This window comes from Loxodonta africana, chromosome 18 (genome assembly GCF_030014295.1).
Source record: "Loxodonta africana isolate mLoxAfr1 chromosome 18, mLoxAfr1.hap2, whole genome shotgun sequence".
Lineage (NCBI taxonomy): Eukaryota > Metazoa > Chordata > Mammalia > Proboscidea > Elephantidae > Loxodonta > Loxodonta africana.
The window spans coordinates 77165517-77184001 of record NC_087359.1 but is presented as its reverse complement, the minus strand read 5'-3'; the positions used below and the strand labels follow the sequence as shown (position 1 = coordinate 77184001).

The following is an 18485-nucleotide window of genomic DNA, read 5'->3' as shown; positions in this document are numbered from 1 at the left end:
CATTAAAGAAGATACAAATGGCAAATAAGCACATAAATAGACACTCAACATCATCGACTATTACAGAAATGCAAATCCAAACCACAATGAGATACTGTCACACAACCACGAGCGTACAGGTATTGATAGATAGTATTGATGTATTTGTACTGAGCTGCCTTTACTTTTTTTTATATCTTATTAGTAAATAACTTTTTATTTGCAAATGTACAGAAAAGGTAAAACTTTCAAAGACTGAAACATAAATATCAGGTAAAATACGGAGCAATAGCAACTCTCGTACACTGCTGGTGGGAATGCAAAATGGTCAGCCACTTTGGAAAACAGTTTAGCAGTCTGATGAAGCTAATATGCACTTAGCATGTGATATAGCTATCTCCCTCCTCGGTATTTACTTCAAAGAAATGAAAACCTGTATTTACACAAAGACCTGTACGTGCTTTCAGCAGCTTTATTCACAATAGCCAAAGGTGGAAACAACCCAAGTGTCCGTCAACTGATGAATGGATAACAAACTGTGGTACATCCATACAACTGGAATACTACTCAGCAATACACAGGAATGAACTATGATAGATGCAACAACACAGACAAATCTCAGAAGGATTGCGCTAAGTGAAAGAAGCCCAACATTAGAGGTTCCATACTATATGATTTCATTTATAAGACATTTTGCAACAGGCAAAGCAACAGGGATAGGAACGAGATAGGTGGTTGCCAGGGGCTGGTGGTGGCAGGAAGGGATTGATAGCAAAGGGGCACAAGGGGCCTTTTTGGGGTGACAGAAATATTCTAATCTTGATTGCGGTGGTGGTTACACAACTGTTCACATTTGTCAAAACTCGCTGAAGTGTACACTTAAAAAGGGTGAATTGGATTACATGTAATTAGACCTTAATAAACTGACTTTAAAATAATAAAACAAACCTACAAAAAAACTTAAGTGAAAATAAATCTGAGGGAAAAAAATGACTTACAGTTTTTCCAGCTGGAGTGTCATTATGAGGATGTTTTCAACTGTTGTAAGTGACACTTGTGTTGTTCCCATGTCTCTGAAGGAGAAAGCCCAAACGGTCATGTTATGAACCCAAAGACAACAATTCTGTACTGAAAAAGATACTGGAGGACAGGTAATTACTTCCTTTTGGCTTCTCCGTAAAACAAGCTAGCTCGAGCTTATCTGCCACAGAAGATAGCTCCAGAAAGCTCTTACGGAAGAAATTCGAGTTTATTTGCATCATCAGATGGGTGATGTCGGCACAGAACAGTAGAACCTGTAGTCTTTTACCGTTATCCCGCTTCTCACTCCCCTGTCATATTAACCTCTCCTGATTCCTTGTTCTTTTTATAACGTACACCTTAATCTCTTTACTTTTTTGAATAAATGATATCGCTACATTATCTGCATATACCATATCCATATGTGTTCTTCAGCACTGCTCGGGGAAGACCCCTGCTGTGCCTTGCCCAGTATACATCCTTTCTTAATCCTTTTCTTTGCGCATAACTTTTTTCAATAACCAAATTAAAATGATGACTTTTTAGCCTAAATGGAAAATACTTAATCTTGGATGAAAGTAAAAATGAAGAATTGAAATCATCTCGTAACCATGAGATTGTTGCAATACTTACAAATATTTTAATGCTGGCAATTTAAAAAGATAAGAATCTTCGACGGTTGTCAGAGGATTACGATTGAGAACTCTGGAAAAATAAGATGGAATTAAAATTATCTGCATTTTCAATAACTTCCATGAACGTTTATATTCTTTTTTTTTTTGTGGTATGGAACTTGTAGGTAAAAAAATAAAAATCATTTTCTGCTTTAACCTATAAATCACCCTTAGAATCCATAAAGCCCTCTTCCTTTGGGAATTAGAAGATAAGTGGAGAAAGGAAAGAAAGAGAGTGAGAGAAGAAAGGTGGATGACAAAGAGAAAATACACCAAAGAACTTCAGGAAGAAACCTGTAACCTCGTTCGGCCAGAAAACCCTGGAAGTGACCATGCTGGGAGGAAGCCTTTGCTCCATAGGAAATACTATTTCTAGTGTCCCCCACAATTCAAGGTGCTTTCATTTCAGTCTTTAGAACTTCAAAAAATTCCATGGCTTAATTCACCCAATTAAAAAAAAAAAAAATGGGACCAATCCTTTGGCCTTGGAACCAGAGGAGAAGGGGGTCTTGTGGAAGCCATAGTTCTGTCACACACTCCAGGTGCATTCATGTATCATAGCCCTTGTTACATTGATGTCATCACATTTACTCGTCAGTCTCCTGGACTGCCAGCTTCCTGAGGGCAGGGACCACAACCTGCCATCGATGTCATCCCCGTACCTTACATAGTGTATGATATTTACTAGGTAGTTAGTAAATATTGTTGAATAAATAAATAACATTTTGCTTACATATCAATAAAATGAATAGATTCATTTTGACACAAATTTTTATTCCAAAATGCTAGAATAGAATTTTTTCTCAATTCTTAAAAAAAAAAAGAAAAGAAACTGCCTTTAGGTTAACTCTATTCAAGAATCATTAGGGTACTTTTGCAGAACATTATAAAATAATAATTATTGCATGTATTACCAACTGAAGTTCCAGGTACAATGATCAGCATTTCACATTTGATCCTCACAATTGCCTTATATGGTCGACATTATCATTACCCCATTTTACAGATGAGGAAACTGAGGCACAGAGAGATTATGTAACTTGTCCTAGGTCACCAAACTAGTAAGAAGCAGATCTAGGATTTGAGCTCAGTCCTGTCTGACTCCAAAACCTATGTTTAACCTGTACAAAGAAAATGGGGTTGAAAATAGCAGTTATTTTTAACCTTAATTTTGAGAGCATTAAACATAGATATATACCTTTTTGAATCTTATCTACTCATCTGAAAGAGCCTCACGAGAACTACACTTTCTCTTATTTCTCTTGCCTAATTGTCTCTCATGACTAAATATTTAATTAGTCTATGTTCATGTATGTCAGGGTAGAACTGGGCTCCAAAGGGTCTTCCATAACTGATTTTTCAGACCTAGATCATCAGGCCTTTCTTTCAAGTGCCTTTGGGTGGACTTGAACCTCCAGCCTTTTAGTTTGTAGCCAAGCGCATTAACCATTGGCACCATCCAGGGGATAAGGGTCTAGTGTCCACAGTACGGAGCCCTGGTGGCACAATGGTTAGGAGCTCAGCTGCTAACCAAAAGGTCAGCAGTTTGAATCCCCCAGCTGCTCCTTGGAAACCCTATGGGGCAGTTCTCCCCTGTCCTATAGGGTCGCTATGAGTCGGAATTGATTTGAAGGCAACTGGTTTGGTTTGTTTGTTTTTATACCCACAATATATAAAGAACTATTACAACTCAACAATAAAAAGACAAATAACACAATTGAAATATGGGAAAAGGATGTGAATAGACATTTCTCCAAAGAGATATATAAATGGCCAATAAGCAGACAAAAAGATGCTCAATATCATTTAGCCATCAAGGAAATCCAGATCAAAACCACAATGAGATACCACTTCACATTTCCTAGGATGGCTGTAAAGACAGATAATATCAACAACAACAAGAAATGAAATAAATTATTTAAAAAAAAAGACAATAACAAGGGTTGGTAAAGATGTAGAGAAATTGGAACCCTCACACAAATGTCAAATGGCACAATCACTGTGGAAAAGTTGGCAGTTCCTCAAAAGGGTGAACACAGAGTTACGGTGTGACTTGGCAATCCCACTCCTTGGTATGTGCCCAAGGGTATTAAAAGCTTTAGTTCACACAGAAGCTTATCCACAAATGTTCATAGCAGCATTATTCATAACAGCCAAAAGGGGAAACAATCCAAATGACTATTAACTGATGAATGGAATAACAAAAGGTAGCATATCCACACAGTAGAACATTATTTGGCCATCAAAAGGAAAGCAGTGCTGATACATGGAGCCCTGGGGGCACAGTGGTAAAGAGCTTGGCTGCTAACCAAAAGGTTGGCAGTTTGCATCCATCAGCCACTCTTGGGAAACCCTATAGGGCAGTTCTACTTTGTCCTATTGTACTAAGTGAAAGAAGCTGGACATAAAATGCCACATATTTTATGATTCCATTTATACCAAATGCTCACAATAGGCAAATCTATAGAGACAGAAAGTAGATTAGTGGTTGCCAGAGGTTGGAGGGAGAGTATGGGATTTCTTTTCGGGGTGATGAAATATTCCAGAATTAGATGGTAGTGATGGTTACACAGTTTGTGAATATATCCCTGAATTGTACCCTTTAAAATGGTGAATTTTATTTTATGGTAGCCAAATCGTATCTCCTTGAAAAAAAGAACAATGTTGCAATATTCAGAGTACCAGTTGCCGGAGATCATATGTGTTGGTAGACGGAGAAAAGGGGAATGAAGACTGTTCTTCACCCAAAGTCAGAGTTAGTAAGTGGTGTGTCTGGGAGCCACGGAGCTTGTTCTTGCCTTGTGATCTCCCCTATTCTTTCTAGCCTAGTGCATTCTTCCAGATTTATTTTAGTACTATTAATGAGTTTGATTTAAAACAGTAGTTAATATTCAGTAAGGAGTTATGAGGGGAAAGAACGTGAGTGTCACATGTCTGGTTGAGCATGGTTCCTCAAACAAGGGCTCCTTTTTCTTTTCTTTTTAAAGCCGTTAGGTTCACTGATGGGTTCTACGCAAGTAAGCCCAGCCACCTCTGCATCTCTTCCTGCCTACTTTTACCCCAGCCATTAAGAATGACAATTAGACTATATATATATATATACATACATATATATAAACTTTGTCCTGGAGGAGATTCTGACTCATAGCAACCCTATAGGACAGAGTAGAAATGCCCAGTAGGGTTTCCAAGGCTGTATTGGATCTTCTGCTTCTTTACAGAAGAAGACCGTCACATCTTTCTCCCAAGGAGCAGCTGGTGGCTTTGAACCACTGACCTTTCAGTTAGCAGCCAACTTCTCAACCACTGCATCACCAGGATTCCTAAAGCAATATACAGCCAACACAATGTAGCAAAGTTTTGTATTCTTCCTCCCAAATTACCTCAGTTCTCCAACCCTCTGCTCGTTCTTTCCTTTTTTTTTTTTTTGAACACATTATTTTTGTTCAGCTGAGAGTTTACAGAGGAAAGTAGTTTCTCATTCAACAGTTGATACGCAGCTTGTTTTGTGCCATTGTTTGCAAACCTCTGAATGTGTCAGCACTCTCTCCGTTTTTTCCTGGGTTCCCCATGTTCGTTCACCCAGCTTTCCTGCCCCTACCATCCTTCTGAACTCTGCCTTTGGGCAAATGCTGCCCTTTAGGTCACATGTAGTTGATTGTTCTGAGGTGTACATTCCTCACTGGTGTTATTGTTTATTTTATAGGCCTGTCTACTGTATGGCTACAATGAGATCTTCGGGAGTGATTTCAGTTCCAAGTCCGAAGGGTGTCTCAGGGCCAAATTCTCGGGGAATCCACCAGTCTCTGTCAGACCAGTAAGTCTGGTCTTATTTATGAGTTTGAATTTCTTTCTACATTTCTCTCCCACTCTGTCCATAACCTACTATTGTGGTCCCGCTCAGCCTCTGATTTTTCTTAACAGATCGTCCATGACCTCACAGCCATCAGCTTAGTGTTTCCTCTTAACTAAAGAGCCCTTCTCCAACTGACATTAGTATCCTCAAATTTGTCCCTAATGAAATCAAAATATGGGGACCCTCTCTATTACCCTATTTCCTTCCCCTGCCTTTCCAGCATTCTTTTCTACACCAAGCTTGTGCGTGGTTGAGAGAAATGACTTACCAGCTCGAGTCTGGGGGACTCTGCAACTCTTTTGGACAAACTAAATGATGCTAATGGTTTTACAGAATTACAGTAGACAATGCATTTGAGATCATTTCCATTTCTGGTTCAATCCCTTCACTTTTCAGATGAACTAAGGTGCAGTGGGGTTGTAGGATAGGTTTAGGGTCCCACAGCTAGCTAGTTAATGAGTTTCGAGACCAGAACTCCTGACTCCTAGTCTATTGCCTATTTGACATTCATGGGCTTATCTTTATGGGAGAAAGATGTGGCAATACTTTTTATTAGCTCAGAGTCTGTCCCAAATTCAAAGTTTAAGAAATATTGTTCTAAATTATTTTTTAAATGTATCTTATTAGAAGAAGAAAATACAAATATACTTTTTAGAAGATACATTTTCAATAAAATTTACTTTTAATATTTAATAATTATCAAACATTACATATATATATGTGTGCCTGAAAAGATTTTTTTAATTAATTTTTAATATTCATTTATTTTTATCGAACAGAACAAACTAGCTTCTTATTAAAGAATTAGTACACATATTGTTTTGTGATATTGGTTACCAATCCCCTGACATATCAACACTCTCCCCTTCTCAACCCTGGATTCTCTATTATCAGCTTTCTTGTCCCCTCCTGTCTTCTGTCCTTGCCCTGGGCTAGTGTGCCCATTTAGTCTCATTTTGCTTTATGGGCCTGTCTACTCTTTGGCTGAAGGGTAAACCTCAGGACTGACTTCATTACTGAGCTAAAAGTGTGTCCAGGGGCCATATTCTCGGGATTTTCTCAGTCTATATCAGACCAGTAAGTCTGGGTTTTTTGTTTTTTGTGAGTTAGAATTTTTTTCCACATTTTCCTCCAGCCCTGTCTGGAACCCTCTATTGAGATCCCTGTCAGAGCAGTTGCTAGTGGTAGCCAGGCACCATGTAGTTGTGCTGGACTCCGTCTGGTGGAGGCTGAAGTACTTGTGGTCCATTAGTCATTTGGACTAATCGTTCCCTTGTGTCTCTGGTAGAAAACAGAAATATTCTGCATAAGCCTTTTGCTATAGGACAATGAGACAGATGAAAGGTGGCTGACAACATAAGGAAACATTTCTTGCCTCTTATATTTTTTTCTCCCAATTCTTCTACACAGGTCCAGACAGATGGGCTATGTTTCCTCTCTATTAACTGAAGAGACAGAGAAGAATTGGGGACTGAAGTCTGTCATCACTGTCCTGAGTGTCCTGAAATCCTAACAGCTTTAGCTGAAAAAATGTCCAAAGCAGGCAGTGAAAATAAATTTAAAATAGGAAAAACTCCCAAACTATCTATTCTAGAATTTCAAGGCAGGCAGAGGAAAAGTGGTTCCTTGGAGGAAGGTAATCAAAGAAATAAGCAGTGACCTGGACTCTGTTCTGATACGTATGAAAGTATTTGGGGATGGAGTGGCCCCTTTCCTTTACTCATCTACATAGATCCATGAGCCATGAGAACATGACTGCCCACAGGAAGCTCCTTACTACGAGACCTCCGACTACATCACAGAAACTTTCTCAGGGGTAAAACCTAAAGAACCTGAAATGGTTAGCCTATCTTTGAATCGAAGTTCAGAGAAGAGCCTGGAAGAAGATTCTCTGACTGGGTCTACAAAGAAGCAGAGAGGGACAGTGGAAGGAGCAAGGGCCCTGGAATCAGGCAGAGCTGGGCTGAATTCTGACCCTGCTCCATCTGGTGAAGGGACTTGAGTAATTCACTCCTCTGAGCCTTATGTAGCACCATTTATCACACAAGGTAGTTTCAAGATTAAATGAAAGCACATGTGTAAAGCACCTAGCATGGGGTGGGCACAGAGTAGGTGCTCAGAGGTAATGGTGTCCTATCTGCACTGGCCAGTGAGCAGAAATCCTAGGACTACCCCGGGATGGCATGGCGAGGAGCTCCATGGGGTTTTCATAGGAAAATGAAGTTCTCTGCTCGAACAGTCGTACCTAAGTTAGAAACCAACTTCAAGACACAATGCCAAAAAGCCAAACTGCTGTCATACACTCGCATTAGAGCTGCACAGAGAATTACTGCAAATCTCTTAAGCGGTTCTGCCACTTACTAACAGTGTATACCCAGGCAAGCTACCCAACATCTCTGAGTTTCAATTTCCTCATCTGCAAAATGGGGATAATAATATCTATATCACAAGAGTTATATATCACAAGAGTCACTGAGAAAAACGAAAATGAGGTACATCACGAGCTAACATGCACTGAGCATTTACTGTGGGCCAAGCACCATGGTAAGAGCGTTATGGATGCTATCTTACTTGGTATAATAAGTAAAACTACTTAGTGTAGTGCATGGAACATAATACGAAATACCTAACAAATATAGATTTTAAAGAAATGTCATGGGGCAGAGGAAGAATTACTAAGCTTCAGAGAGAAAAGAAGATAGCTTGGGTGGGAAGAATAAGATGAAGTTGGGAGAAGACAAGCATAATAGTTGCTGGGTGTGATGGTCTCAACACTTTTGAACCATTACAAATTAAACAGCTACCCTAAGTTACTCCGAAGAACAGACCCAAGTTGTTTCTTTTCATCTTTAATGTTCATGCCTTTCTAAGAAGCAGCTGCCAGGATTCCAGTACATCCCCAAAAGTGATGACAACATCCTGAAGTGTGTTGTCTTTTGTGTGTCTAACTTTATCTAAAGGGAACCAATGCTAGTTGACTGGGGGAGCAGTAGGGCATCTCTGTGATGAAGCTCAACTGGCCTTCAGAGTGTGGCCTCAGCTACCTCACTGATAATTGCCAATAGTGGGGCAGATAATTCAATAGGGATAAGGCTTGAATTTCCATCTTATTCTCTCTTGGTGCTTATGTTTGGCACAACCTTGGTGTGCCACAGACAAACCAGCATGTGAACGTGCTCCATCTGAATAAGGTATAGCCTCTCTGTGTTGTAGACTCCATCCATTTTTAAAATCATGGAGCTTGTATTGTTAGAACCAATAAACTTGACTAAAAGAATTTTTTTTTTTTTTTTTTTAATTAGCCACCAGTCTGGACCTGTGTAGGTGAATAAAAGAGAAGCATTTTAAAGTCAGAAATAAAAGGTAGACTTAACATTTAGGATTATCAACCCCTGCTTGTTTTCCACAATATCTTTCATTCCTGATTTCATCTAAAAGAGAAACATTACTACTACTATTCAAAGAGCACTGCTTTACTAATAAGGTCTTGGCATGTCTTTGAGGTGGATTTAAGATTCAGAAAAGACTGACTCTTTACACTTCTAAGTTCTTTAGTTGGTGTTTGTAACAACACAGAGGCTTCATTCAGGAGATCTGCGGCTGCTGCTGCTACCGTTGCCGTCCAGTTGATTCCGACTCGCAGTGACCCTACAGGACAGAGTAGAACTGCCCCATAGGGTTTCCAAGGCTGTCACCTTCACAGAAGCAGACCGCCACATCTTTCTCCCGCAGAGTGCTAGTGCGTTTGAACTTCTGTCCTTTCCGTTAGCATCTAAGCATTTAACTGCTGAGCTACCAGGGCTCTTTTTCAAGAGACTTACTGGGTTATAATCAGCTGGAACCTAGGTTTTGTTCAGCCTGAAGCTTATCTAATTTGGGAAATTCTCTCTAATAAAAAAGTGCAAAATTATAAGTACAAAAATTGCTAGGGCCCCTCCCAGGACCTTGAAAGGGGGCTATGCAAGTAAGAGGCCCTGAGGCTTAAGCTTTGTTCTACTCATGATAAATCCACCTCAGCTGGGACCTTTTTAAAAAACTTTTTTAATGCAGGAAAAATACTGTTTCAACTTGTAAACACTCCAGTGCTATGCCATTCAGGTCATAAAATTACTTAGCTTTTTAGAGGTGGCATCTTTTCTTGGCAATTTGCCTTTGGAAAGAGATGCAATAAAGCTTATTTTTCACCTGTGGTAAATTACCTGTTAGAAAAATTTGACCCAAAACAATAAAGGAGCCCAGGTTCCAACCCGTATTGTGGCAATTGTGCCAATCTTTTCAACGTACCTGTGAATTAGTTTTAGGAGCACACCTGTTGCTGTCGAGTTGATTCCAACTCACAGCGACCGTACAGGACAGAGCACAACTGCCCCGTGGGGTTTCCAGGGCTGTAGTCTGCATGGAAGCAGGCTGCTACATCTTTCTCCCTTGGAGTGGCCGGTGGGTTCGAACGGCCAAGCTTTCAGTTACCAGCTGAGCACTCAACTCCTGTGCCACCAGGGCTCCTTTTTAGGGGTATACCTCTGTTGGAATCACATGTTTATTCACTTATTTCCAATACTAGCTAGCTCTAATTCTTTCATTACTATTTAGCAAATGCCCTTCTCTGTTCTTTAAGATGAACACAGAAATTTGAGATAAGAAAGCTGGTCTCTCCTCCATCCACTTTTTCTATGAATTTTTTCAAATCCCCTATCCTTCCTCTGGAGCCCTGTGTCGGCACAGCGGTTGAGCATTTGGCCGCTAACCGAAAGATCGGCACTGCGAGCCCACCAGCCACTCCACTGAAGGAGGATGTGGTGGTCTGCTTCTATAAAGACGACAGCCTTGGAAACTCTGTGGGGCAGTTCTACTCTGTCCTACATGCCGTGAGTTGGAATCGACTTGACGGCAATGAGTTTGGTTTTAGGGGTTCCGTTTCCCCTCCTTTGTCATCCCCCTACCTTGTTACCCTGCGCAGGGATCCTAGCGTGGCTCTTCTATGCTTTCTCATCAACCTCCACTTCCTTCTTCCATTCTGAAAGTTTCTTGGGATGAAAGTCCTGTCCTATTCCTCTTTGTACAGCCAGCACTTAGTACAGGGCCTGACGCAGAGTGGTCAGTGAACGTTTTTCATTGATTTCATTAATTAAAGTGTGATACCCACTTTTCCCCCTATGTTGCCAACATAATTATATGAAAACTGAATTTTTACCAGGGACACTACGACCTTGCTATTGAAGCTACCAAAGTTTCTTGGTGTGGGACCTAAAGATCCAGCTCTCTGGTCTTTTATCGTGGACTCTTCATAAGAGTCTCTGGTGCCGACAAAAGAAAAAGCGTCCCTGAAGTTTTCTTCCCCCAAGTTCAGCATCAGCAAATTAACAGTGGGGGGAGGTGGCTACAGATTGGCATCTGCAGGGCCTGTCAATCTGGCTCCAGACACACCCGAAATGAACTGTGTGAAATGGATTGCTGAACCACCAGTCTTTTCCAAAGTCGTATTTAGAGAAGAACCTCCATCTTTCGTCCAAAATTCCCTTTAGGCCAGTGAACATACCCACTACGATTTGCTTGTGTCAAAGAGAAATCACAAAATTTTCTAGCTGAAAAAGAATAAAACCCACACTTCTTGTCTGAAGAGTAGTCAGGAAAGAAGGCATCTGCGATTAGGCTAGAGCAATGTATTTTCGTTATTAACATTTTCCACACTATAGCTTAAGAAATACCATTTTTCTTCATGCCTCAAAGGTTCCTCCTAGGCATAGATAATTCCTAACTTTTTGAAAAGGATATATACTTTTTGAAAAATAATGTTCTGGGTGGCTAGGGAGAGAAGTGCACTCTGGCATGTTTCCGGGAATTCCTTTTACTTTACAATCTGAAAGAAGCTGATGGCTGGGAAAGCACCCTAACCCTTTGCTCTCTGGAGAACTCCGTGCTAAGCCTTGTGCTCTGTGGCTGTACATTGCATACATTTAAGCAGTGAGGAACTTTACATGTGAGCTTGAATCAAAGTGAAAGTCAAAGGCAGAATTCCTAGGACCAACCCCACATCCGAGCAGCATCACTGGGATTCCCACGACAATGCTCATTTGCGTGTTACTTGCTTGGTGACTTTTAATGACCATGCAAAGGTCAGTACTAGGGCAAGCAGAACGTGCCACATATGAGTTAGACAAGTCTCTTGGCCTCTCTGTACCTTAGTTTCCTCATTTGAAAAAATCGATCTTAAGACATACGTGTTTCAGAAGTTCTACTTGCTCATACACCCAGCTAACTGATTCCGTACGATGTTTTCACACATAATCCCTTCCCATGTGTCCATCTTCTATCTCACTTACAATGTGTGTAAAAACTGCATTCCATGCCAGGCCTGAAACGTTCCAAAGCCAAGTTCTGTGATTAAGTTGCAGCCAAGGTTTCTACAAACAGACACAAGCAAGAGAAAATAAATACATAAATAAAGATATTCTTTCAGAACACCCTTCCTTTGGCAATGATTCTAATTTATATATGGTGAAAAGTAACTTCAATGCTCCCTCCAGACACTAAGGAAATCTCATTATGGAAGATATTTGCTTATGATTTATACTTTCCTGTTTACACATATTAGGTGCAAAACAGTAAATAATAAATACCTAGATTAAGTGATCTTTACTTCTCTGGAACAGGGTTTCTCATCCTTAGCACCATTGACATTTTGGCCTAGGTAAATTTTTCTTGCAATCATTATGAAGATAACATGGCGTCAGGCAACACTTTGTTCTGTTGTACATGGGGTCGCCATGAATCACGGCCATCTCAACGGGAATTCACATATAACAACAACAAACTTTTTGTTGTGAGGGCTGTCCTGTGTGTTGTAGGATGTTTAGCAGCATTCCTGGCATCTTCCCACTAGCGTGCCAGTAGCACACTCACACTTGTCATAACCAAAAATGCCTCTAGACATTGTCAAATGTCCCCTCGGTGCAAAACTGCCCCAGGTGGGAACCAGTGCTCTAGAATGAGTCACTCTTACCTGTGTAATAATTCTCACGCTAATCTTTGACAGAGTAGAGAAGGATTTGCTACATAACTTTAGTAGCTTTCCACTAATACAAGTTTAAGATTTCAAAATGAACAGCAAAAAGATTTACAATTAGGTTTTATAAAGATTCTAAATAGAATTAAGTCTTTTTTATAACTTACATAAACCGTAGAAAAGGTAGTGGTTCAAATGCACGTCTTTCAATAGACTGTATTTTATTGCAGGATAAATCTCTAGGAAAAGTAAAAGAAAAATATTGCCTCGATTAGCTATTCGATATTAAATTAGTAGGAATAAATGGCAGAGTTCAGAATAATATTGAATAAGCTTTTATCTAAACTCTAAACCTTAGCAAGGCTTATTTAAACCTTCAAGGCCCCTAAGTGTGCCCTCACCTCTCCTAGGAGTCTCACCTTCATAAACAAAACATACAACCATGGATCTCGATAGATCTTGGAGGTACTCTTTCCTGAGAGTAGGACAATTGATTAGACTCAGTGAACTTACAGTTTTATTCCTTGGTATAATTATAATTGATAATATTAAAAGGGATATTCTCACATTTACACCTTCCTGGCTTAGTTCTCTTTTTCTAGGCAGCTCAATACCAGAAGAAATAACATAATTTGACATGATTTGAAAGGGAGTTACTTTACTCCTCTAATAAATACAGAACTTTGAATTAATTTAGAATAATACTTTTATCATATTAATAAAAATCTATGTTTGGTTTCCTATTGCCGTCATGTTCCATGGGAGCCCTGGTGGCGCAGTGGTTAAGAGCTACAGCAAGCTACGTTGCTAACCAAAAGATCAGCAGTTTGAATCCACCAGCTGCTCCTTGGAAACCCTATGGGGCACTTCTACTCTCTCTGGAAGGGTTGCTATGAGTCGGGATCAACTCCATGGCAACCAGTTTTTTTTTTTTTTTAAAATCTTCCACGAGTGCAATTGCTGCAATTGTACAGTGGTGACTCAGAAAAAAACAAACAAACAAACATAGAAGTGGATTTTCATTTGAAAACTCCCATTCTTGACTATAGTTAACCTTCTTATTTCCATTTAGCCCACATTAGTCCCTCTCTTTCTACTGGATGGGCATAACTATCTTCTGACTGGTGTCTCAACTCTAGTCTCTCCCTTTCTAATCCATCCTGCACACAGATTAATCCTCCAGCAGTGGTTTTCGAAGACCAGCATTGCCTGCGAACTTACTGAAGAAGCAAATTCTTGGCCCTCCTCTAGACCACTGAATCCGTCATTATGGGGGTAAAGCCCAGAATCTGTGCATTAACAAGCCCCGATTCTGATGCAGACTAAAGTTTGAGAACAACTTATCCTAGAGCATTGCTGTGATAACATGGTGCTCCGTGATGACTCCTTAGTTTGGCATTCAAAGCCTAGAAGATCTGGCTCCAATCCCCTACTCTCCCTATTTTCACCCAAAGGTACTCATGACATTCTTCAAACCCACATTCTACTTCCTATGTTTTGCCTTTTCCCCACCCTCCTTTTGCAATCTTAGAATCTTCCCAACATGTCTATTAGGTGATACTCAATGGCCCTTCAAGGCCCTGTTCAAATGGCATTTCTCTAGAAACATCTTCCCTGGTCCAATTGGAAATCTTCGCTCCCTCCTCTGTGCTCCAGAAACAATTTATACCTCTCAGTGCCCACATCTATTGCTTTTTTTAAATATAGTTATCTTTGTATCCCATTTCCTCCTTGAAAGCATGGACTAGGTCTTGCTTATCTGCATTGCCTACAATGTTTAAAACTGATAGATGGACATAAAGCAAACTCAATTATTTATTAAAGGAATGAATAGCTAAGGAGTGAGAAAGGAAAATGACTATTTACGCAGAAGTTTACTTTTATTACTTCATGGCTCTTCTGTGCCTCTGCAGCACTCAGCCCTCCACTTAGAGCCTATTGTGGTATGGTTCAAGTTTATGCCTTTGCTTCCCCTGCACATCAAGAGTTTCTAGAAGGTTAGGAATGCTGTCTTACACATCTTTGTACCACCAACCCTAGGCACAGTACTTGACATAATGTTTTTAACTTTTATACTGATTCACATTTTTTTAATGGATGAGAATACATACACTAACAGGAAGTAACTAGCTTACAAAGCATTTCAAAGTAGAAGTAAGGAAGGGCCTGCTCCATAGAGCAGTTATCTCATTTGTTTTTCTCCAGATTGTGTTTATAAGGTTTGGGAGCCCAGATGCCAGAGGTGCCCAAGAAGATCAATGCAAAACTGGTTGTCCCACTAAGGCCTAAAGGTCTGATAATTTAAGGGACTACTTTTAGTATCATGTCGGGCTTTTTATCCCCGATTCTCTTAAGCCTTCTAAACTTGTAAGAAGAATCCATTTGCTAAAGAGCAGCACAAAATAGCTTAATAAGAGTTCATGATGCATACAACTCCAGGCTTCATGGACAAAGGATAAAAATCAAGCTTTTATGGCAAAAAAAAAAAGGACATAGTATTTCCTTATCTCTAAACAGATATAAATGCCATGCAAGTATTCCCTCCTTGGCAAAAGGGCTGGAGAGATTTTTATTTTGTATTTAGTAAAGGGTTTTTTTTTAGTTATTTAGTAAAGGGTTGGGGCATTTCTGATATGTTTACTTAGTGTAAACATTTCTAAATATACTACTTAACCATCATTTGAAACATTTATTTGTCATATGGCAAAACAATTTCTGCCCTGAAATCCTTAACACCAGTCCTTGGTAGCTAAATATGTTCTTTTAGTATTGTTTACATAATTCAACTGTTTAGTTACATATTTAATATTTAAATGCTAACTTAATTCAATTATCAAAATATTTTGGGTTAATGGCCTTCAAATTAATGCAGGCATCCTCTATTTTCTTGTCGTTTGGGCAACAAACAGAGGTTAATCTTAATTCCTCCTGTTCTATTAAACCAACTTTTTCAAACATTTTCTGTAAGGCCAGAGAGTAAATATTTTAGGCTTTGCTGGCCACAGATAACCTCTGTCTCATAATTTTTTTTTTCTTCAAAATCCTTTAAAAATACAAAAATCATTCTTAGCTTATGGGCTCTATAAAACAGACCACAGGCTGTAGACTAAATATAAACAGATAGTATATGGACACTTATAAAACAAAGTTCATATGGGTGTCTGTAATTACTCAGACCTTATTGCCAATTTTCCTCTATAACTAAAGATTTTTTTTTAGTCTGTCTTTTGTCTCTATAATTAAAATTGGAAATGGACAGGAGATATTTAATGCTAGAGATGGGCTGGGTCCCTACAGACATACAGAATTGCAGAATTATATTGCTGGAAGAAAAAGGTAAAGATTATCTTATCCAAGCCCCTTATTCATTTTACATATAACTAAAAACTCAGAAATAAATACGATTAACTAACTTACAAATACTGGAGGGATAGCAGGCCTTCAAACGAATCCTTACGTAATTCGGTCAAAGAGTTTTCACTGAGAATTCTGGAAAATGAAAAGGTTATTTGTGGATCTAATGCAAATTAGCTACAACTATTTGCTACTTTTTTTTTTTTTTGCTACCTAGGACTATTCTATGTGGGAAGAACCAGGTAATGGTCCACCTAAATACTCTAATTTGTATTTAATTTAGGGAGGGTGATTTCTTTTGTTTTCATTCAAACCTTTCTTCTCCTGTCCTCCTTTGTGTCCATCTCCCTGTTTCTCCCTCCTCTAAGCCCAGTCTACACGCGCCTATTCACTCTTCACACCAAGTCATATATTTAACGCTTACTCTTCAGATCACAAAGTCCATGTTAGAATTCACCTCTGGGTGGCACCAAGATTGGCAGAACTGCCATTTCCCCTGCTCTCTTCCCAAACCTCATTGTGAAAGTCCCAAATGGAGCTATGTCAGGGCTGCAAGTGAAGCCATTTGACTCTTTCCCCATTCATTTTTTTGAGAACTGAAATGTGCATAAAGTACATAAAACATAAATGTTCAGTTTAATGATTATAAAGCAAATACCATGTAACACCATTCTTGTCAGGAAAGAACACCGTCAGCATCCCATAAGCCCCCAGTGTGTCCCTTTCCAATCGCAACAATCTCTCTGACCCCTACAGGTAACCACTATCCTGACTTTTATGATAATAATTTCCTTGCTTTTTAAATATAGTTTTACCTATTACATGTCAACCACAAACAACAGGGTTTAATTTTAAATGGAATCATATTACACATATTTCTATTTTGTTTCTTTCACTCAACACTATGTTTGTAAAATTCATTATGTTGTTGCATGTAGCTGAGCTCGGTTCATTTTAATGCCTTACTGCTGTATGTCCAGTAAGGGAGCCATTAGCCACATGTGACTGCTGAGCACTTATAAGTTTCTTAGATCAGCAGAGAGAACTGGAGAGAAAGGCTGATAGAGAGAATCACTTTCTACCCAATTCTGGGTCCTAGTTTCTGCTGAATCCAGCATCGGGTAGAAATACTTAAAGAGTAATTGACTAATTGCTGGAGACTAGTGGGCACTAGTTTTTTTAGTGGGCACTGGATTGGGTGGGTAGTGTGGACTAGCTTGAAAGATAAACTCCTGGAGGCCCAGCCTTAGGGGGAGGGGGGGCACATTTTCGGGAGTTTTAATTCCAGGATCCCTACCAGGTCCTCACTGTGAATCTCAGAAAAATCCCCTCATGATTCCCGAAAGAGGAGGCAAAAAGCTGCCATGATGAAATAGGGCCCTGTCCTCCTAGCAACAGCCTGCCCTCAAGGGCTATTACTTTACCACAGCGTAACCACTGTGGGTTCCCTCAGAGCCTAACCAAAGTGGGGGGTCCGTGGGGGGTGTAAAAGCTTAATGCTAACTAAAATGTTGGAGGTCCTAGTCCACCCAGAGGCATCATAAAAGAAAGGCATGGTGATCTACTTCAAAACATAGAATCAGCCACTGAAAAACAACTAACGGAGCATAGCTCTACTCCAACACACATGGGATCACCGTGAGTCAGAAGTGACTTCATGACAACTGATTCTGGTTAATCAAAGTAGAGGAAGGGAAATACTCAACTCCAACTCCCTCTAGCCTTTTCCATGTGGGAGAAAGGGATTACCAACTCCGGTTGCCTTCTAGCCTTTGAAATGGGGGAAGGAAAATACCCAACTGTAGCCCCCTCTAGCCCTTTTGGTTCATCTAAAGGGGGAAGGAAAAAAAAAAAGCTGAGAAGCGCTTGTGAAGGTCACAACCCAGGGGCACTGGCTCACTAAAAGACTGAGACCTAATCATAGAATTAGAGAATGCTTCCTCTTCCCTCACACCTTACCACCACATCAACATCAACAGGGTTTTACAGGGAATTGCAGCAAAAAGAGTCTCCATTCCTTTTACCTGATATATCTACCTTTCAGCAAAAATAGCAAGGCATGCTAAAAAGCAAAAAACACAGTCGGAAGAAGCAGTACAAGCATCAGGGCCACATTCAGATATAGCTGATATTTGGGATTATCAACCTGAAAATTGAAATAACTATGATTAATATGCTAACGGTTCAAGTGGAAAAAGTGGATGACATGCAAGATGAGTAATGTAAGCAGACAAAATAAAAAAAAATGCTAGAAATTAAAAAAAAAAAAACGGTTACAGAAATGAAGAATGCCTTTGATGAAGCTCCTCGGTAGACTGGACACAGCCAAGGAAAGAATCAGTGACCTTGAAGATATACCGAGAGAAATTTCCCAAACTGAAAAGCAAAGAGAAAAAATAGACTGAAAAAAAACAAAACAAAAACAGAACAGAATATTCAAGAATTACAGGGCAATTACAAAAGGTATAGCATATGCTAATGGGAATACTAGAAGGAGAGGAAAGAGAGAAATAAATGGAAGAAATATTTGAAGTAAGAATGGCCGAGAATTTTCCGAAATTACTGACAGACACCAAACCACAGACCCAGGAAGCTCAGA

General features: G+C 39.6%; 1 protein-coding gene across 1 annotated transcript in view; it reads right to left on the bottom strand.

Moving 5' to 3' along the window:
- LOC104847368 (leucine-rich repeat-containing protein 37A-like) overlaps positions 1–18485 on the bottom strand; it is a 52034-nt gene that overhangs the window by 22607 nt on the left and 10942 nt on the right. Inside the window, exons 2-6 of the mRNA XM_064271801.1 lie at positions 15950–16021; positions 12700–12771; positions 11850–11930; positions 1633–1704; positions 978–1052 (exon numbers count right to left, since the gene is read on the bottom strand). Of these exons, the coding sequence (XP_064127871.1) occupies positions 978–1052; positions 1633–1704; positions 11850–11869 (167 nt within the window). The 5' untranslated portion in view covers positions 11870–11930; positions 12700–12771; positions 15950–16021. The remainder of the gene's footprint in view (positions 1–977; positions 1053–1632; positions 1705–11849; positions 11931–12699; positions 12772–15949; positions 16022–18485) is intronic.